Source organism: Dromiciops gliroides, chromosome 4 (genome assembly GCF_019393635.1).
Source record: "Dromiciops gliroides isolate mDroGli1 chromosome 4, mDroGli1.pri, whole genome shotgun sequence".
In the NCBI taxonomy this organism is placed as follows: domain Eukaryota; kingdom Metazoa; phylum Chordata; class Mammalia; order Microbiotheria; family Microbiotheriidae; genus Dromiciops; species Dromiciops gliroides.
The window spans coordinates 136,964,863-136,987,266 of NC_057864.1; the positions used below are offsets into that span (position 1 = coordinate 136,964,863).

At 38.0% G+C, this 22,404-nt stretch overlaps 1 protein-coding gene across 4 annotated transcripts in view; it reads right to left on the minus strand.

Moving 5' to 3' along the window:
- The window catches only part of KMO (kynurenine 3-monooxygenase), a 59,594-nt gene extending 39,110 nt beyond the window's left edge, over positions 1-20,484 (minus strand). For all 4 annotated transcript variants that reach the window (XM_043963229.1, XM_043963230.1, XM_043963231.1 and 1 more), the window contains exons 1-3: positions 20,345-20,484; positions 946-1,015; positions 570-667 (exon numbers count right to left, since the gene is read on the minus strand). In XM_043963229.1, coding sequence (XP_043819164.1) covers positions 570-667; positions 946-1,015; positions 20,345-20,398 — 222 coding nt within the window. In that variant the 5' untranslated portion in view covers positions 20,399-20,484. The remainder of the gene's footprint in view (positions 1-569; positions 668-945; positions 1,016-20,344) is intronic.
- Between the last annotated feature and the right edge of the window lie 1,920 nt (positions 20,485-22,404).

Sequence of the window (22,404 nt, forward strand, 5' to 3'; positions counted from 1 at the left end):
AGTTCCTTAAGGTACTGAAGTGAGCAGTAGTTGGCATCTTAGGGTAAAACACAGTTTTCTAAACCATTATGCAGTTGGGATCCAGTGATATTGAAAGATAACCAATTGTAATATTCTATTTTTTATTTACTCCAAGGACCTATGATTGTTCCTTTCTCCATCAATATGAATGGCAACCTCTATGGGACTCAGATGACACGTATCAAGAATTGTGGCTGAAAATCAATCATGCAGCGGCCTACCTGGTGATGAGCCAATTTAGCTAGGCTCCCCCTTGGGCAATAGACATGATGTTCATCACTGGTCCTATATTCAGAGCCTTTTGCCAAGACATAACACATGTAAAGCATTTTCAGTCCTCACAGTGCTGTATGCTTAATGTTTGTTATTATTATCATTAACTATTAATAATAATAATTAGCAGAAGCTGGCAAATCTTTTATCCTGTTGGCATAGGGTAGGTAGAAGAATGAATCCAGGGTCACTGCCACTCCATGAGGAGGCAACAGAGGACTTCAGTAGAGGATTATATTCTACAAGCCATACAGAAAAAACAGAAAACAACCAACCTGCTCTTCTAGTCCGACGGCTTTAAGAGCCTGACGTCCTCTATGAGAAAGGGCCAAATTAATACTTCTTCCACGGGCAAATTCTGCAACACGAATATCTAAGACACAGTAAACAAATTCCAGGATATGTAAATGTAGGTGGTGGCACAAGATACACCATACAGCAAACTAAAAATGTTATTGGGGAAGCTGGCAAACTCATAACCAAAGTCTTGAAATCAATAATTTCTCTAAATAACATATTAGTATTATTAATTTTATATAGAATTTTGTATTTTAAAAGCCCACTACTAATTCCTTTTTTCTTTTCATTCAGGAAATCTAGAAAAATAGGCACAGCCAAGAATCAAAACCATAGTGCTTATTTTTTGCTTACCTTCCCTGGCTTCATAGACATCAACTTGGAAACCTCTCTTTGCAAGGAAGCAAGCATTTAATGCACCCACCTAAAATCAAAGAGATTTTTTTTTTCATGTTTCTACAGTCTTTTGACGAGAAAAGGATTTAAAATCATCAAAATTAAATATATCACACCAATTGACCCTAATTTTTTAATTTTTATTTTTTGCAGGGCAATGAGGGTTAAGTGACTTGCCCAGGGTCACATAGCTAGTAAGTGTCAAGTGTCTGATGCCAGGTTTGAACTCAGGTCCTCCTGAATCAAGGGCTGGTCCTTTATTCACTGCACCATCTAGCTGCACCCCTGGCTTTTAAAACCCTATACAATCTGGACCCTTCCTTCTTTCCCAGTTATCTTACACTTTACTTCCCTTCATATAATGTGACACTGGTGGTCTTGTTCCTTGCACATGGCATTCGATTGCCTGACTTGGTGCCTCTTCATTCACTATCCCCTGTATGTGAGATGCTCTCCCCTCTCAACTCTTCCTGACATTCTTCAAGATTCAGCCCAAAAGCACCTCCTGAGGGAGGCCTTTCCCAGACTCCTCCTCTGCTAGTGTTCTGAGATTGCCTTCCACTTACCCTGTATATATCACAGCTGTTTACATATTGTCTCCCCCATTAAGAAATAAGCTTTTTGAGAGCTAGCACTGTGTTTTTCCCTTTCTTTGACTCCCTAGCACTTAGCACAGTGTCTGACACATAGTGAACGTCTAATACATACTTGTTGGCTATCTGTTGGATCCATTTTGCCAGTTTTGTGGCCTGTATTTATCATTGATGTACCTTATGCATCATCCATGAGACACAGAAATCTACATATTGATAAGAATCCAATGGAACTCTTCCGTCTCAGAGTCCTCTCACTTAATTCTCTCTACTGGCAACCTCAGTTTAACAAAAGTCCATCAGAAGAGTTTTCAGATTTAATGTAACATTTGTAAATCAGTATTTCCAATATAGTGTATGAGCCCCTCAGATCCATCTGGGAGTTTAAAAATATTCATGAGACACAGAAAAATTATCATTTAATAAATATTAATTGAATTCCATATGTGAGGCACAGTGTTAGGCATCAAAGGCACACTCTTTTTCCTAAAGCTTCTGACTTTGTAGTAGGGACTTCACCAGAACCAGTTTCTAAATACTGGTATGTAGTGATTTAAGCCAATGATGTCAAATTCAAATAGAGATGGGGGCACTAAACTGTACATAAGGATTCCTATGGGCCACATATGGAATTGGTACTGTATTTTTATTTATTTTGTTAAATATTTTCCAATTACATTATATATTTTAATAATATTTTATTTTCCCCCAATTCAATGTAAAAACAATTTTTAGCATTTTTTTTAAAGTTTTGAATTCTGGATTCTATCCCTACCCTCCTCCATAGGCTATACATGTGCAATCATTTAAAACACTTCCATATTAGTTATTTTGTGCAAGAAGACTAAAAAGAATAAAAGAAGGTAAAAAACAGTATGCTTCAGTTTGTATTCAGACATCAGTTCTTTCTCTGAAGGTGGATATCGTTTTTCATCATGACTGCCTTGGGACTGTCTTGGATCATTGTATTGCTAAGAATAACTAAGTCATTCACAATTCTTCATCAAACAATATTACTGTTACTGTGTACAATGTTCTCCTGGTTCTGCTCACTTCATTTTGCATCAGTTCATCTATGTCTTTCCAGGCTTTTAAAAAATCATCCTGCGGGCGGCTAGGTGGCGCAGTGGATTAAGCACCGGCCCTGGATTCAGGAGTACCTGAGTTCAAATCCGGCCTCAGACACTTGACACTTACTAGCTGTGTGACCCTGGGCAAGTCACTTAAACCCCCATTGCCCGCAAAAAATAAATAAATAAATAAATAATCATCCTATTTGTCATTTCTTATATCACAATAATATTCCATGACAATTGTATACCACAAATTGTTTAGCCATTCCCCAACTGAGGCATCCCCTCAGTTTTCAATTCTTAGCCACCACAAAAGAAGCTGCTATAAATATTTTTGTACAAATAGGTTCTTTTCCCTTTTAAAAAAAATTTCTTTGGGATACAGATCTAGCAATGGTATTGCTGGCTTAAAAGGTATGTACAATTTTATAGTCCTTTGGGCATAGTTCCAAATTGCTCTCCAGAATGGCTAGATCAAGTCACAACTCCACCAACAATGCATTAGTGTCTCAGTTTTCCTACATTCCCTCCAACTCCATCATCTTCCTTTTTTGTCATATTAGCCAATTTGATAGCTGTGAGGTGGTACCTAAGAGTTGTTTAATCTGCATTACTCTAATCAATAGTGATTTAGAGCATTTTTATATAACTATATATAACTCTGATTTCTTTGTCTGAAAACTTTTTGTTCATCCCCTTTATTTTTTTAATAACAAACATTTTTATTTAAAGTTTTGAGTTCCAAATTCTATCCCTCCTTCCCTTCCTCCCCTCTCCCTCCCTTAGGCAGTAAGAAATAAGATATAGGTTATACATCTGCAGTTATGTAAAACATTACGACATTAGTCATTTTGTATAAGAAAACTTACATAAAAGAAAAATGAAAGAAAGTGAAAAATAGCATGCTTCAGTCTGTGTTCAATCAATATCATTTCTCTCTTTGGAGATGGATAGTATGCTTCATCATTAGGCCTTTGGGATTGTCTTGGATCACTGTATTGCTGAGAATAGTTAAGTCATTCACAGTTCTTCATCAAACAATATTGCTGTCTCTGTGCACAAGGTTCTCCTGGTTCTGCTCACTTCACTATACATCAGTTCATATGTCTTTCTAGGCCTTTCTAAAATTGTCCTATTTGTCATTTCTTATGGCACAATAATATTCTATCACAATAATATACCACAGTTTATTTAGCCATTCCCCAATTGATTGACATTCCTTTGATTTCCAATTTTTAGCCACCACAAAAAGAGATGCTAAAATATTTTTGTACAAAGAGGTCATTTTCTCTTTTTGGGGATGTCTTTGGAATATAAACCTAGCAGTGGTATTGTTGGATGAAAGGGTATGCACAATTCTATAGCCCTTTGGGCATAGTTCCAAATTGTTCTCCAGAATGGTTGGATCCATTCACAACTCCACCAAGAGGGGATTAACAACCCAGTTTTCCCACATCCCCTACAACATCCAAGATTTCCCTTTTTTTGTTATATTTGTCACTCTGATAGGTGTGAGGTGATACCTCAGAGTTGTTTCAATTTGCATTTCTCTGATCAGTAGTGATTTAGTGCTGGAGTCACAAATGAGACAAGCAGGGGTCTCAATTCATGCACCAGAGACCAACTTTAATCACAGGATCTTGAGTTAAAATACACTCTCAGATTCAATGAGATGGTCAGTGTGCCTATGCCAGTGGAACAAACTTAAACAATGTAGCATAGAATTTTCACAATGATGAATACAGGAACAAAATATTCTTTACAGGGAATGGCTAGTTTTAACTGAAACACATTGTTCAGTGCATTCTTTTTGATTTATATGTTCAGTAATAAATAACCTGGCTACAGCCTTGGAGTCACATCTCAGGTCTTCCAGCTGGTGACCCTGAGGTTGTTACTCAGGTACAGTAATCATGGTATATTTTGTTAACCCATTCCAATCTATCCCCTACAATTAAGCATTTTTTTCAAATGACTATAGATAGCTTTGATTTCTTTGTCTGAAAACTGCCTGTTCACTTCCTTTGACCATTTATCAATTGGGCAATGACTTGTATTTTTATAAATTTGACTCATTTCTCTATGTATTTGAAAAATGAGGCCTTTATCAGAGATACTTGTTTCAAAAATTCTTTCCCAGTCTTCTGCTTTCTTTATAATCTTGATTACATTAGTTTTGTTTGTACAAAAACTTTTTAATTTTATATAATTGAAATTATCTATTTTACAATCTGTATTGCTTCCTATATCTTCTTTAGTCCCAAATTCTTCCTCTGTCCATAAATCTGATGTCCATATGCTTTGACCATTTATCAATTGGCAAATGATTCGTATTCTTATAAATTTGATTCAATTCTCCATAAATTCTAGAAATGAGTTCTTTATCAGAGATACTTACTATAAAATTTTTCCCCCAAGTTTTTTTTTTGCTTTCCTTCTAATTTTGGTTGCATTGGTTTTGTTTGTGCAAACCCTTTTTATTTTATAAAATAATCAAAATTATCCATTTTACATTTTATAATGTTCTCTATATCTTGTTTGGTCCTAAACTCTCGAAAGGTAGTCTAATCCATGCTCTCCCTGTTTTAATTTACATTTCTCTAATCAATAGTGATTTAGAGCATTTTTTATATGACTTATAGATAGCTTTTTAAGATCCGTTTTTTAAATTTTTTTTATTTTTTGCAGGGCAATGAGGGTCAAGTGACTTGCCCAGGATCACACAGCTAGTAAGTATCAAATGTCTGAGGCCATATTTGAATTCAGGTGCTCCTGAATTCAGGGCTGGTGCTTTATCCACTGTGCCACCTAGCTGCCCCCTTTAAGATCCTTTTTAAGTTCTTCCATTAGTTCTGTTTTGGGCCAGAGACCAATTTATATTTTCTCTGAAGCATGTAGCCATTTTGACACCACTGTCCTCTCCTAAGTTTATGCTGTGAGATATGATTCATTTTGAACCTTTACTTAAATTCTAATCAGTAATCAGTTCAGTGTGATTCCATAAGGGGTAATGATTGCCTACAGTTATTTTATTATTAAGTGATATACTCATCTAGTAACACATATTTAGTCAGTCAATCATCTAATAATAAATATAAGAATAAACAAGTGGTAATCCATATTTTATACAAATCTTATAGAAATAACTCGATAAACAGGTTCTGACAGAAGACCCCCTACCATAGGACTCATTTTTACTACTTGTTTATTAGATATGAAGCTTACTTGTGTAACCATGAGATGCCAACATGGATATCTCCATGACCAAGCCTAGACTGGGCAGCATGGTATGGAAAGTCCCCTAGTTTGTTTTTTATATTTATGTCTGAGTTGTACCATCTCCTCTTGCTTAAAATGAACAGGAACCCATCCATCTTATAAACCAATTACAGTGGAGATATTCTCTGCTTCACCCAACCCATGACCCCCTCTACTAACATACCATTTCTAGCTGATTCATCATTTTTGGCCCTCAAAGCAAGGTCTATCAACCAATGGGATTCTGTATTTTGTGTAGCCCCTCTGGAGTATTCAGGTATCAAACCTTGTATCAAACCTTATAAAAATAAGACCCTGGAGAAAGGGGGCATCTCAGAACATAAAGAAGATCTAAGGTCTACTTCTGTAAGGGAAACTTTTAATAAAGTACCATTGGCTCAGAGCTCTGCCTCAGTTTCTTTTATTGTAGGTTGGATGATTTTAAACTCCACTGTGACTTGATCCTCCCTGTCACCATAGTAACTTTCTTTGGTCATGTTCTTTTTTTCCCCCTCATTTTTTTTCATGTCTATTTTGTGCCTTTGTACTTTTATGTGAGGGGTGGGTTCTGCTTCTGCACTGTCCCAAGCTTCTTGTGCCAGGGCTTAGGGCCTTGGTGCTAGCTTGCACTGGTTAGAGGGTGGTGGCTCCCTGCTGGTTTATACTGGGAATGGCAGGGGGGGGTGTCTCCTTGTTGGCCTGCCCTCGAGGTGGAGCCTCCCTGATGACTTGCTATGGAGGTGGGTCCTCTCTGCTGACCAAACCCACAGATGGAGTCTCAATGCTGGCCGGTACAGGAGGCAGAATTTCCCTGCTGTCTGACTTTGGGGTGGGGCCTTGATGGTGGTCTGCACTGGGGGTGGGGCTTTGCTGTGCTGCTGGTCTGAGTCTGCTGGCTCATATGCGGGGGCAGGGGGGGGGAGGCGGTTGCAGTACACACTTTGCTCATGGATTGCCCCAGGGCCTTCCTCCCTCCATCTTGGCACAGGAAGTTACAGTGTAATCTTATTTGGGCTACCTTTGAGAGTGCTGCCATCCACATTGTGTTTAACACCTCTGATTTAAACCACAACAGATGTACCATACTATCTGTCTGATATAGTGCAACGAGCACAGGACATGAGATGGGGAGACTGGGAACATGGGGTTTAAATTGCAACTCTCATGCTTACTAACTGTGTGATCCTGAGCAACTCATCACTCCTATCTGGGCCTCAGTTTACTCTTCTATTAAATAAGGATAATAATGCTTGTACTACTTATCCCACAAGATTGTTGTGAACAAAGAATTTTATAAACGCTAAAGCATTATAGAAGAAGTAGTAGTAGTAGTAGTTGTAGTAGTAGTTTAGTTGACATAATAAATGTTTTCCAGAAAAATCAGTTGTAATTTTGATTTTTTAAAGAAAAGAATTTTAAATGAATGAAGAAACATTTTAAAGGAATAATGTGAATACTTTTTGAAAGCAAACAATTATCCACTAATTTTGGTCTTTTGTAAACGTTACTTTTCACATGTAAGTACTTCTCTATACATAACCATATGATTTATGATCTTCTTATACAAATAGCTCAGCTGAATGTCAGTGCTTCTCTCTTGGCTCATTCTAAGGCTACTTTGTCTACCCTCACCAAACTATCATAATATTAGATTAGATTTACATAATGCCTTATTATTTACAAATGACTTCTTCTTAACAGCTCTGTGAAGGAGGGGAAGGAGCCTAAGGGAGGTCAGAGCTGGAACTCAAATTAAGTCTGTTTGTTCTGCAGTTTTATTCAGTTGCTTTAAACTGTCTTTCTCTGTGATAAGCAAACACCACTTGGTGCTTTGCCTGTGGACTTTATCTGATTGGGAGGCCCTCTTATTCCACTCCTCTCCAACAATTTCTTCTCCCTTGGGGAGGGGGGTGAGGGTAGGAGTGGGGATCATGCCTCCACAGAAATAAGGAAGACTGGAAGAGGTCAGAATCTGTGGAGTAGTGGAGGGGAAAACATAATGAGTTCAATTTTGGAGAAGTTGAGATACTTAGGACCATCAGTGTGAAATGTCCAACAGGAAACCAGTTATGAGCGGCTGAATTTCAGAGGAAAGGGTGGAGCTGGATACACAGATCCAGAGATTACTTGCATAAAGATGATTGCAAATGGGAGCTGATAAGAGATTTGGGCATGGGAAAAGGAGAATGAAAGAACTTGTAGGGGTGATCACTAAAGCACTGATGTAATATTTGAGGAACAGTGGAGAGTAAGGGATGTGCCACAAAAATGGAAGCAAACTGTCAAAAAGACTAATTTCACAACAATCCTGTGAGATGTCATATAAACATTATTATCTATAAATTCTAGATGAGAAATGTGAGACTCAAATGACTTGATAAGATTCCAATCCATGTCTTCCTTCACTGAAGGTCCAGTATTATCTCCATTAGACAGCTACATAGTACAGGGGATTGAATGCTAGGTCTGAAGTTAGCAAGACCTGAATTCAAATATGGCTGCAGACACTTATGAACTATGTCACCCTGGGCAAGTCACAATCTCTGCCTCAATTTCTTCAACTGTAAAATGAGTATCATAATAGCACATACCTCCTAGGATTGTTTTAAGAATAAAATGAGATAATATTTATAAAGCTGTTAGCACAGTGTTTGGCAAATAGTAAGTGTTTAATAAATACATGTTTCCCTCCTTCCAATAAACCACACCACCTCTCTGTAGGTTCTTTAGGAGCAATTTATTCCAGGCTAAACCATTTTCCTTTTTTATTAGGTTACTGGCCTTCAAGATAAGGAAATTCTATAGCAAAGATATAGAATTAATACAATCACATAATTTGAGAGTTGGAATGGGTATCATTGTCCATTTAGTCCAACAAATATTTGAAAAGAATCACCACTTGGGGCAGCTAGGTGGCGCAGTGGATAAAACACCAGCCCTGGATTCAGGAGGACCTGAGTTCAAATCCTGCCTCAGACAATTGACGCTTACTAGCTGTGTGACCCTGGGCAAGTCACTTAACCCTTATTACCCTGAAAAAAAATAAGTATATAATATATTGAGGGTCAGCATAAGAAATTGAATGGGAATTTTGGGTTTTGCTGAAATCATATGTGACACACATATGTGGATGACATAGAGCCTATGACCAAATACTCAACCCAAATTTTATAATTAGGAAAAAGAAAAGATTCTGACTTCTCTGGTATGAGAGAGGGTCAAGAAATTTTACATGGATTTTCCAGATTGAGGGGCTGCTACATCCTTAACCCGACTATGTGGAAGGGATAACTATATTAATATAAAGAAGTGGTTTGAAGAGGAAAATAGCATTAATAACATGGGGCATAGGTGGAAGAAGAGTGGAACAAAGGAGGCTTCACAGAAAAGGTATCTCCTTAACTGAACCTTAAAGGAAGATGAGGATTCTGAGAGCCAGACATTAGGAAAGAGTCATTGCAGGATGAGAGATTTGCCTTTGTGAACACATGGAAACAGGGAATGAAGGGATGGATTCAGAGACCAATTAGTAGTTTGATCGAAATAGAAAAGTTCCTGAAGTAATAATAGCTAGCATTTACATGGTGCTTGAAAGTTTGTATAGTACTTTACACATATTCTTATTTGATTTTCACAATCCTATGAACTAATATTATTACCTCCATTTTACAGACACAGAAAACTGAGGAAGAGGTTAAGTGACTTGCCCAAGGTCACACAGCTAGTAAGTACCTAAGGCAGTATTTGAACTCAGGTTTTCTAGACTTGAGGGCCTGCATTCTATCTATCTACTGTGCCACCAAGGTATAGTAATAAATTAAGTTGTAAAATAGGTAGGAAGCACAGTTGATAGACAACACATAGCCAGGGCAGGGCAATAACACATAGACCAAGCACTCTATCCACTGTACCACCTAGCTACCCCATGCAATATTGTACTTATCCTAGGGTTTCCCAAGATAGGTTAACAATTCAGAAGGGCTTGTGAAGAAGTAGTACAATGAAGGTTTTCAATTGTTATTTTACATACTGCACTAGCTTACTCATTTAATGAATTCAAAGACCGTTCAGGATATAGAGAGAGCAGATGAAGGCCATGGCAAAGTCTGAAGCACAGCATTGAGCAAATACTGTCAAATCTATGGTATAAACTCTCTGCTCCTCTCCTAAGCCACGTTGGAAAATTTCTTGTGTCCCTGACCTTGGGCCCATTTATTGACCTGAGATCAGCATACTCACTTCATGACCTTTCTGTAATGACCCTTGTTTGTTTATGACATCTTTAAATCATAGAGTTGAAAGGAACCTTAAAGGTCATCTGGTCACTGCACCTGAGAGTGTGTGTAAACTCCAGTTTATCTTGTTGTCCTTCTCTTGCTAATGATAGCACCCATTCTAACCAGTGACTTAATTTCTACGGACTTTGGTGTTTATCCAGGAGTTCTGCAGGCTCTGATAATTAAAGAGATCCTAAGCCATAGAAAAATGTGTCGCTTTTTAAAAAGTGTTTGACATCATGATTTTAGGGGAACCAGCCATTATTAAATGACAGATGAATGGGCCCAGATTTGTTATGACTTTGCTGCCTAGTGCAGTAGTTAATTTATAGTAAATTTGCTTTTCCTTTTCCCTTTCTTTCCTGTTGTCTTTTTTCTTCTCTCTTTTGCTATATTGTTATAGTTTTATGTATGAGAACACTAATTTTATCTGGAAAAAATATACTATTTGGACAAGATTTTTTATTTCATCAAATGGCTATCTACTCTTTCCAAGATCCTTTTATTTGATTTTATTGCATCTTCTTTTCTTTGGCACAGGGCTCATTAGGTCTTGAAAGGTCAGAAGTCCATACCAGAGTTTACTCAGGAGGCTTATATGCCCACCATTTTCATGGTGGCTCTTAGTAAGCAAGAGTCCAAGGCCCCTTTCCCAACTAAAGGTCAACAGTAGTTCAAACTCCTGTCCAGTAGTTCAAACTCAAATGTAGTCAGGAAGGAAAACAAAACTAAACTTCAAGCCTTTTGAATCCATACTCAGTTCTGGCTCAGCAGCCAATCGAAAGGCCCCTCTTTGCCAAATAGTATGCAGGCAAGAGACAATCATAGAATACTTGTACATGCTCTAAAGGGGAAAGCATGGCCCTCTATTACATGTGCTTGGAAGTAGATTCATGGAACGTCATTGGGGAGGGTTGTATCACTGTGCTTTCTTCTTAGAAAAGTTACCTAGAACACTGAGGTAGAACAGCGAGATAGGTGCTACAGTGGATAGAGTATTGGGCCTGGAGTCAGAAAAACCTGAGTTCACATCTAGCCTCAGATAGTTATTAAGTGTGTGATCCTGGGCAAGTCACTTCATTTGTCTGCCTCAGTTTCCCCAATTGTAAATTAGGGATAATAGTATCTACTTCACAGGGTTTCTGTGAGGATCAAATGAGATAATATATATTATAAGGTGCTTAGCTTAGTGTCTAGCATATAGTGAGTGATTAATAAACACTTGTTTCACTACCTTCACCCCTTCTAAGTGACCTTTCCAGTCCCTCATTATATAAATGTTATATATTTTGTTAAATTTCTAATCAATATTAATTTACTGTGTCAAAAGCAGTATAGCCTAGTGGAAAGACAGCTAATCTCAAAGCTAAGACCAGGGTTCAACTTTTATCTCTAATACATACTGGATGTGTGACTCTGCTCATATCATTTAACCTCTCAATGCTATAGGTAACTTTCTATGATTATAATTTGCAATGCAGGTGATAGCTTACTTTAGTGAAAGTTTCCTGGGGCAGCTAGGTGGAGCAGTGGATAAAGCACTGGCCCTGTATTCAGGAGGACCTGAGTTCAAATCAGGTCTCAGACACTTGACACTTACTAGCTGTGTGACCCTGGGCAAGTCACTTAACCCTCATTGCCCCGCAAAAAAAAAGAAAGAAAGAAAGAAAGAAATTGAGAAAGAAAGTTTCCCTCCCACCCCTAGGGAATTCCCTATATTAATAAAAATCAGATATCTAGTCCATATCCCTATAACTTTGAAATTTTTATCCAATTTTGAATTTATAAATTTACATGTTCTTTTTATGTTAAAAATAGAATAGCACTAACAGTTTTTTTTTTTTAATGGCAAATCATGTGCCCCAAGATGCTTAATTTATCACTGAGAACAAGGGAGGTGACAGTCCCTCTGTAGTCTACTCTGGCCTAATTATTTTGTTCAGTTCTTGCTTTCACATAGTAGGGAAGACACTTAGACACTAGAATTAATTGGGAGGAGGATGACCAGGATCATAAGGAGATTTGAAACAACATTCTACGGGGGAAAATGAGAAGAAATCTAGATGTCTAGCCTAGAGAGGAAAAGACTAAGAGATAACATGATTGCCATTTGCAAACTTTTGGAGAGGACTCACATAGAAGAAGGATCAAAATGACACTTCTTGGCCTCAGAGGGCAGAGCTAGCCATAGCTAGAAGTTGTAAGAAGGCAATAGAAGCAAGAATTTTAAAATAAAAATGGAGTGGGCAGCCTCAGGAGGGAATGGGTTCCCCATGACTTGAGGTATTTGAACAGAGGCTATAATGGTGGGTATTGTTGAAAATGGATGGGGATTGGCTTGATTAATGTCAAGGATCTCTTCCAACTCTAAGGTCCTTATGATTCTATGTATGGGGAGGCCGGTCTGTAGAGTAAAGGATTATTGATCACCAAGATCAAAAAAGATTATAAGTTCCAAGTAGGGGCAAGGAACAGGATGACAAGAAGCCTAAGTAGCCAGCAACTGGTGGAGCTTCAGCATGGGGGAAGTTTGGCAGCATATATCAGAATGTCAGTTATAGAGTCATAGTCACATGAGTCACAAGGGCTCAGAGAGAGGAAATCCAGTTTTGGGAAGACTTGTATACAATGGGTCATTGGATTTTGTTTGTTTTTTTGTTTGTTTTTGGCGGGGCAATGGGGGTTAAGTGACTTGCCCAGGGTCACACAGCTAGTAAGTATCAAGTGTCTGAGGCCGGATTTGAACTCAGGTACTCCTGAATCCAGGGCCAGTGTTTTATCCACTGCGCCACCTAGCCACCCCCGGTAATTGGGTTTTTAACTAAGCTTGGGGTATTTTTCATGCAACTGCATATGCAGGAGAAATTACTTTGGACTGGCAGAAAGAATGCCAAGTGTATATGGAATTGGTGTTAAACCTTTGAGGAGATATAGTGGTTCCAAAGCCTCTTCAGGATAGATACATTTGGACAGAGGAAAGGAGAAGGAAAGACTCTGGAAGTCAAAGATACAAAGGGGAAACTGGCTCCTCAGTATATCCCTTATATCCAACTTGCCTTTCTTGAGTCTATGGAGAGAAAGCTTTCCCTTGGGTAAGAATAGGCCCTATCTCTTTGTTGGAGGTAGAATCTTATATTACTCCCATAAAAAGAACTGTCCACTCTGGTCTGTTTTCTCATATATTTTTTTCTGGATAACTTCTTCAATTTCTATTTGCTTCTTGTTTGAGTAGATTATTTTACCCACTATTCAACATTTGTGGTGCTGTGGATGCAACTATCATTTGGTGGAAAGAAGTCAAGCTGATTAGTATAAGCTAAAGATCCCCTCCCTTTTAAGAGTAACCATAAAAAAAAGAGTGACCATAGAAGTGACTTTTGTTCTGAACCCATTGTATTCCTAGACCACAAATGTCTGAGGTAGGCAGATAGATATAAATCTAGGCTAGTCCCTCCTCTCAGAGACAGATGAGAAAAGGAACAAGTGTCAGCCACAGCCCTTCTCCTGTTCTCCCTCAAAACAGAAATCAGTTTTCCTCCGGGAGAGATGGGCCACATTCCAGAGATCTATCCATGTCACCTTTGAGACAAATCTGGTCACTCAAACAACCCGAATGGACACAGGTCTCTTACATGGGCATATACATATCTTATAAGTGCCTTGTGCAACTGGGGTTTAAAGCAAGAACCCAATTACTGGGAAACCAAAGTCAGAGATGAGTAAGCAGCAAATCTAATAGCACGAAGCCAGAAAGCTGCTTCCATGTTGTTCCTAATATTTTTTCATCCTAGGACCAGGACTCTTCCCAGAATTTAGGGTAAAGTATGATTGAACCCATGGGTTGGTTCAGCTGTCAATGTTGGGGGATGATGAGTGGGAAGAAAGAGCAGGTGTAACAGTACAAAAAGTCTAAAAATTTTCTAATTATTTCCTCTTTTCAGTTTCTATAAAAAACATTTGAGACTCACCACTAATGTTTAATTTAGTTTATGAAATGGCTGTTATGGAAAAAGACATGCTATGTCATTAACCCACAAGACTTTTGTTTAAGGCACAGCTGGCTTCTTAAAAAGGGGGAAAAAGTGAAGTGGGGAAAGTAAACTGAAGGAAAGAAATAGTTAGGTTAATATTGTCCCCATTTCAGGGGGCAGTTAGGTGGTGCAGTGGATAGAGCACTGGCCCTGGATTCAGGAGGACCTGAGTTCAAATCCGGCCTCAGACACTTAATACTTACTAGCTGTGTGACCCTGGGCAAGTCACTTAACCCCAGTTGCCAAAAGAAGAAAAAAGAAAAAAAAATATTGTCCCCATTTCAAAAACTTACTATGTGACCATCAGCAAATCACTTAACCCCTCTGAGCCTCCATTTCCTCATCTGTAAATGGGGATAATAAAATCTGTGTCACCTTTCCTCTACGGGATTGTTCTGAGGATCAAAAGAGAATATATGCAAAGCGCTTTACAAACCTTAAAGAACTACTGCATACAAATACATTACTACCACCCGCATCACCAGCCACCACCATTAACCACCTCCTGAAAAAAGAAGTAAAATCCACCTAACTCACTCAAGACTGAGAACCACAAATGATGAATAGCCCTGCTGCAGTAGCAGCTGCTTCTCCTTCCAAATGAGAACCCCAGGGGCCATCGATGCCTTTGGAGCAGCTAAGCCATTCAGTTCTGAACTCCTTGGGACTGAATGTCCTCATTTTACCCCATCCATTTTCTGAACGGCCACTGCTGCTGCTAAAACGTCCAAACTAGACCTCCAGAGACCAAGTCCCTCGGGGCTAGAAGCTCATCTTTGAAATACCTGGAGCCACGAATTCTCATCTTCACCTCAGTCATTTTCCACCCTGTCCTTTCACTCCTATCACAAACATAAGGGTGGCCCCTCATTTCCCCTGACTCCTAACCCTTTCTACATCTGGCCCCAAGAATTATATTCAAATCAACACTGTCCCATTGTTCCACACACCTTGATAAATGCTCTATTCATTCATTCACTTACTCATTCATTCATTCATTCAACATCCTAGTGTCCCCGACAAAAAAACCCTTCCTAAGCTACTATTCCCATACTATTAGCTTTTTGAGGACAAAGACTATCTCAGTTTTGCATTCTAATGCCCAGTGTTCAGCACATAGTAAGAACTTAATAATTGTTTTTTCATTCATTCATAGGTTCATTAAATATGTCCCATTACCTACAAAATTGCATGCATACTGATTTGTATCATTTATATCAATAGATGTACACATAGATTATATGCTAGATGTGTAGAAGAAATAGTATAAGCATCAGGTAGTGATTATTAATACCCAGTATATTTCTAATTATAAAGTTCATTAATAGCATAATGTTAGTGGGAACTAATTACTGTGAACCATGCAAAGTCTAGGCAGTTTTTCTGATTTGGGAGACATAAACCAGGGTGGGAGTGTAGGTGAATTTTGTCAAACCATATGTTACACTCTCAGTTGTAGGTTCATACATTTCTGAAATAGCCATCATTCCCTGTGGAATTCTAAAAACTTTTTTCTATGGAGGTGGGATTTAGGGTAAAGAATTTATATTTTCCTTTAGCCTTCTTCTTAGAGAAGTCAGTGACAACTTTAAGTTTACACTTTATCAAGTCTCTTTCAATGAACATTGACTCCACCATTGAATGATAATGTAATGATCCTAGTTACTAGATTTATGTTGGGGGATCTTGGAAATGCCATCTGCAGAGGTTTTATGTGGAATGAAGTAATGGATTATACAAATAGGGTGGGATGAGGGAGTGGTAAAGGTATTCGAGGGCCTATCACATGAAGGAGAAATTAGATTTGTTCTGCTTGTTGCCCCAGAGGTAAACTGAAAGCCATTGGTAGAAGTTGTATCTGGGCAACTTGGACTTGATGTTGGGGACATACTGCCAAGCATTTATAGCTGTCTAGGGGTGGAAGGGACTGTCTTGAGAGAGCTTATACTTTAGGTGAGCCCTTTCAATATTATTTGAAAGGCATTCTGCTAGGTGCTATGGATACAAACACGAAATAAAACCAAAACAAGTAATACCTACCCTCAAGGAATTTCTATTCTGTTGAATGGCATGAAGATTCACACCAGACTAATAGCAGGCCTGCAAACCAATGGCAAAATCTAACTTCCATTTGTGTGATACCTTGGTCCACCACAGTCCGTAGCAAATTAGTACTTGGGTATTTTCATCAAAAGCATCTAGAAGCTATATTGAACCTCAAGTGATTAAACAAGAGTGCCAATTCAATGCAATAAGCATTTGTTTATTAAGGGGTTAACAGTATGTGTCAGGCACTGTGGCAGATGATAGCAATACAAAGACAAAGTTCAAAATAGTTGTATCCCTCAAGAAGCCTACATTTTACTCTAAGAAGCAATGTGTACAATACAAAATATGTTCAAGTAAATACAAAATCATTTTAGGGAAAAGAGCACTGAGAACTCAGGGAAAGAAAGAGAAGTTGAGGACATGCCTTATGTAGGAGGTGGTACTTGGTGTAGCCAGCTTCCCAGAACTCCTTCTGAAACACTTCTGCTGAATTAAATGAGTTTGGAGAAATGGAAGACATTTATGCAGCTGCAGGATGATAAAGTAAAGTGGGAGTAATGTCTAAACAGCAAAGAGACAAAAAAAATGCCTTGAAAATTCAAAAAATATGACTTTTTACTAATAGGAAATTCAACTGCAAAGTCTCAAAAGACGAAACTAGTAGTGGATCTGTCAATCTGATAAGGGATGGCTAAGGTCTTTTTTTTTTTTTTTTTTTTTTAGTGAGGCAATTGGGGTCAAGTGACTTGCCCAGGGTCACACAGCTAGTAAGTGTTAAGTGTCTGAGACCGGATTTGAACCCAGGTACTCCTGAATCCAGGGCCAGTGCTCCATCCACTGCGCCATCTAGCTGCCCCAGGCTAAGGTCTTTTTAAGCAAAGCGTTTGGGTTTCCTACAGATATCCCAGAGACAGAGTCATCAAAGATAGGGTTTATAAAGAACAGCTTCAATTGTGATTCAAAGGTCAACCTCTGGACTCTTGATCATGCATCCATCTTTTCATCAGATCCTCACACTGACTAGTCATTTGTAGTAGCAGCACCTTCTGTTACAATGGAAAACGTGTACAGGTACACATGCATGCATGCACACACACTCACATGCACACAGAGACACAAAATTTGAGTATACCTGAAACATATGATTTTGTCAATTCTCCTGTTCTTTCAATCTTGTAACTATGAAGTTTTCTTAAAAACAAGCAATCAGGAATAATTCCTAAGGTATCAAAGCCCTAGGCTGAAATTCTAGACTGGCATTCTCAACCATTTTTATGTCATAGACCCTTTTGGTAGTCTAGTGGTGGGGGTAGCTAGGTAGTATAGTGGATAAAGCACCGGCCCTGGATTCAGGAGGACCTGAGTTCAAATTTGACCTCAGACACTTGACATTTACTAGCTGTGTGACCTTGGGCAAGTCACTTAACCCTCAGTGCCCCACAGGGAAAAACAAAAAGAAAAAAAAAAGTAGTCTAGTGGTGCCAAATACTACTGTGGTTTCTTGCCTACACTCATCATTGAAGGAAAATACTAAGGTTTAGTTAGATATTAATGAAAATAAAAATGTAATTTTTCTTCTTATCCTAATTTATGTACTCCCTGAAATTTGTCCTCAATTAAGATCCCAAGTTGGACTCCTGGGGTTAGACCCCAGGTTAAGAATTGTAGACATAGTCAACTACTTTCTTCCTCTTAATTAACCTGGAAAAAACAAAATACAGGATACTGTCCAGGCCACTAGAGAACTGGATCAACAAAGTACTAGCTTCATGGGATGCCACTGATGATTTCATCCTGTCCAGAAGAGTATTATTTGGTCTTAAAAGATCATCTTCCAAATCGAAATCAAAAGAGGTTCAATTCTGTCCTGATAAATTTTGCTTTTCATAAAGCAATGTTAATTTCTTTTCAATTCTTTTTGATTATCAGAGTTAATGATACCAACCATTCCTCTAGATTCATCCAACATACCACCACTTCCATGAAGCCTTCCTCATTTTCTTTGTGCCAGGAGTGATCTTTCCCTCTCCCAAGTCAGGCAACTATCATTTGTTAAGTACCTACTATGTGCCAGGTGCTGTAATAAGCATTGAGAATACAAAGTAAGGCAAAACACAGTCCCTGCTTTCAAGGCACTTACAGACTAATGAAGGTCTAATAGATTCTAATGCACAACATGCAAACAACCATATAGAAATGAGATAGATACAGAATAAACTGGAGATAATCAGGGAAGGCACCAGCATTAAGCACCATGTAGAAGGTGGAACTTCAGCTGAGACTTACAGAAAGCAGGGAAGCTAGGAGTTGGAGATGAGAAGGAAGATAGTTCCAGGGATGGGACACAGTCAGGGAAAATTCCCAGGGTCAAGAGATGAAGGGTGGAAGGACACCAAGGGGGGCAATACCACTGGATTGCTGAGCACAGGTGAGAGCAGGAGGGTAAGGAATAATTACATTGGAAAGGTAGAAAGGGCACAGGTTATGGAGGGTTTTAAAAGCCGATCATGGAGGCTATAGGAAACCACTTGAATGGACTGAATGGGGTAGGAATGGTGGCAGGTGACTTGGGCCAACTTGTGCTTTAGGAAGGCAGCTTTTACAGCCCAGTGGAGGTTGGTCTGAAGTGGGAAAAGACTTGAGGCAGAGAATCAACCCATATTGTAGCAACCAAGTGAGACAGAGATTCATGAGTGATTGATTCATAAACTTTGAAAGGGTAGAGATGTGTTCAATCTTTACTATGTATTCCCAAGGGCCTCCCCATAAACAGTGCTATGAACCCTGTTAGCTGTTATAACTTCGATAGTTTATAATGATAACACTATAATATTTCTTTTACCTATAAGTCATTCATTCACTCATTCAATAAAGATTTAGGTGGCTCAGTGGATAGAGTGTTGGACCTGGAGACAGGAAGAAAAATTAAAATCTGGCCTCAGACACTTATTAGCTGTGTGACCCTGGGCAAGTTACTTAACCACTATTTGCCTTAATCCACTGGAGAAGGAAACAGCAAATCACTCCAGGATCTTTTCTAAGAAAACCCCATAATGGGGTCACACAGACTTGGACACATGACTGAACAACTATAGAATACAAAGGCCTGTGTCTGGAGATGGGGTAGGAGTTGGGAGCAGCAAATACAAAAATTAAATAAAACACAATTATCATAGGCTAGAAAGAGTACAAGACATAAACCCTCATAACTATAATCCTAAAAACTTCATAAGTGCACTAGACAAATGAAAAATAAGGTGCTCTGGGAAGTCCCAATAGGAGAGGTCATTGTTTAGAGACTGAGTTTTCCTATAATCTGATTAAAAAAAAAATTAGTAAGTGCCTACTATGAGCAAGGTGAAGTGATAGGAACTCAGGCTAATATTAGAAAGGGAAGTTCCAGTGTACTTATTAATTGAATGAACTAATTTCATAAGAGCTTATTTCAAAAGGAAAAAAAAATGTAAAAGTTTTCCCCCCTTGTTTGCCTCCCACTGAGCATTTTGAGTTGAATGAGTCAATTTATTCATTTTGAAGATACAGGCTATGTCCCTACACATAAGAAGTTCAAGTGTTTTGAATGAATATGCCAAAGAGTTTTGCCTAACGATCATCTAATTTTTAAAATATAAAGTTGTTGTGGTACAGACACAGTTATGGTATTGATTTATTTTTAGTTTTAAATGTAATAGTTTGTATACCACACACACATACATAGACCCTAAATCTATGTGGAAAATAAAATTTAAGGCAAAAATTAGATGTTCTGTACTTGCCAAAAACAAAAGGAAATAGCCTAAAGTCTTAAAGGAATTCTAAACGAAAATATCAAAGGAGAGAGAGAGAGAGAGAGAGAGAGAGAGAGAGAGAGAGAGAGAGAGGGAATCTTTAAATTAAAATATTATACAATAATGCATTATTTCCTAGTAGGTCAAAATTAAAACTAGTACCATTTAGACCTATACAATAAAATCACCTCAACAGAAAAATGTTAGTTTTTATAAGTGTGTAATAATAATGGTGATGATAATAAAAAGGCATAAAAATAACACATATAAATAGATCTAAAATCTTACCAATCCTCCACCAACAACAACTACTTTTTTCTTTTTGCTGTTAGTTGAATCCATAATCACAGAAGTATGTTTCACAACAGAGGCTCTTCTTGAATCTCTCTTTCATTCACCGGGGAGACTTTTTCACTACTCACTTGTTTCCTTGGCCTTTATATCACTGAAAGCCTTGAAGCATTTACCAGCAGTTCTAAACTCAGGTCAAGTTGGCTTCTTGTCAGGTACTAATGTCCCTTGAACTAAGCCAATAGTGTTTAACTCTATAGTTTCCCCAGCCAGTATCACTTTAGTTCTGGAAACTAGGAAATGCCTTACTTACTCAACTAAACAAAACCCCCAAATTTTAGGCTTATATAAAAGTTGACTTCCTATCCAGATCTGTAATGGACATACTTTCAACACAGAACAATATGACAGTGGTTTTTCTAAAGGGAATTTTTTCTTAGTTTCAGTTTTATTCATGATTAGTCATTCTAACTTACTGAGGAACTTTCAAATGAGGTTTAGCCTACAAAAGTTTGAAAAGTGAATCAATTTTCTTCTATTAGGGCCCCAGCATATTAGTTCTCTATCTTCATTGAGTTTTCATGTGCTATCCTCCTTAAATAAGTGTTTAGGCAATTACAATTTATGATGACAATAATTTTTCACCCCCCCCCCCCCCGCGTATGGATGTAGGTGCTATTAACCTGTTGGCTTCAATTTTTTCATCTATATAAACCTCACAGGTTTATATTGTCAACCTGAAAATTAATGAAACAATCAATATAGGAGAAATAAGGTCTTTAATCGGGGCAGTATCACAAAGCAGATTGCTGGGGCAGTTAGGTGGTACAGTGGACAGAGCACCGGCCCTGGAATCAAGAGGACCTGAGTTCAAATCCAGCCACAGACACTTGACACTTACAAGCTGTGTGACCCTGGGCAAGTCACTTAACCCCAATTGCCTCACCAAAAACAAACAAACAAAAACAAAAAACAAAAGCAAAAAAACCCCAAGCAGATTGCTAGGCATACCCAAAGATGGGGACCAAGGACTGGGTTTATATAGGGTAACAGAACAGAGGGAGCTAAGAGACTGCCCTAGGAAAAAGTAAGTTTCTCACAGACAGAAACTACTTAATGTAAATGAACCTTCCTAAAGCACAGGAAGTAAGTCTGGGAATCTTTGGTAGGGGATAATTTGTTTGGGGGAGATCCATAAAATAAATCAAGAGTCTGGAATTGACAAAGATTGGTCAGTTCTAGGTGATTCATTGGCCTGGGAATGGGGAATAGGTGAAGACCAATTAGTTCTCAGTAAATTGCTTCTCAAATATTAAAATTTTACATAAATATTAGCTATTATAATCATCTCAAATGTTTTAGAACTACAAACATAGGCACAATATAAATTACAAAGTTAAATGCATCAGTGAGTCTGAAGGCAAATGCTTCTAAAAACTTTTGATACCTCAACACACACAGTATAAAAAATTTATCACTATTTCTTAAAATCAGAAAATTATTGAAATGGATCGCACTGATTTTTAAAAGAAATTTACATTATGAAATTATGGTTAAGTGGGAAAGAAACAGTAAAGTGAGAGGCCAAAAATTCTAGCTCTGTTGGTAACTATTTAAATGACCTTTGGCAAATCACCTAACTTCTCAGTACCTCAGTTTCCTTATTTGCAAACTGAAGAGCATTAGACTATATCTTCTCTATGGTCTCTCCTAGTTCAAACTTCTATAACTCTAGGTAGTATATCTAGGAGTCATAGGTACTTAAATACATACACACATAATTTATTCCATTAAATATTTCCAATTATATGTAAAAACAATTTTTAGCATTCAGTTTTTACAATTTTGAGTTCCCTCCCACCCCTGACCTACCTTTGAGAAAACAAGCAATCATCAATTATACATATGAACTCATGCAAAACATATTTCCATATTAGCTATGTTGCAAAAGAAAACACACACACCAAAACAAACAAAAACCCAAGAAAAATAAAGAAAGTTTTTTTAAAGGTATGCTTCAATTTGTACTCAGAGTTCATCAGCTCTCTCTCTCAAGA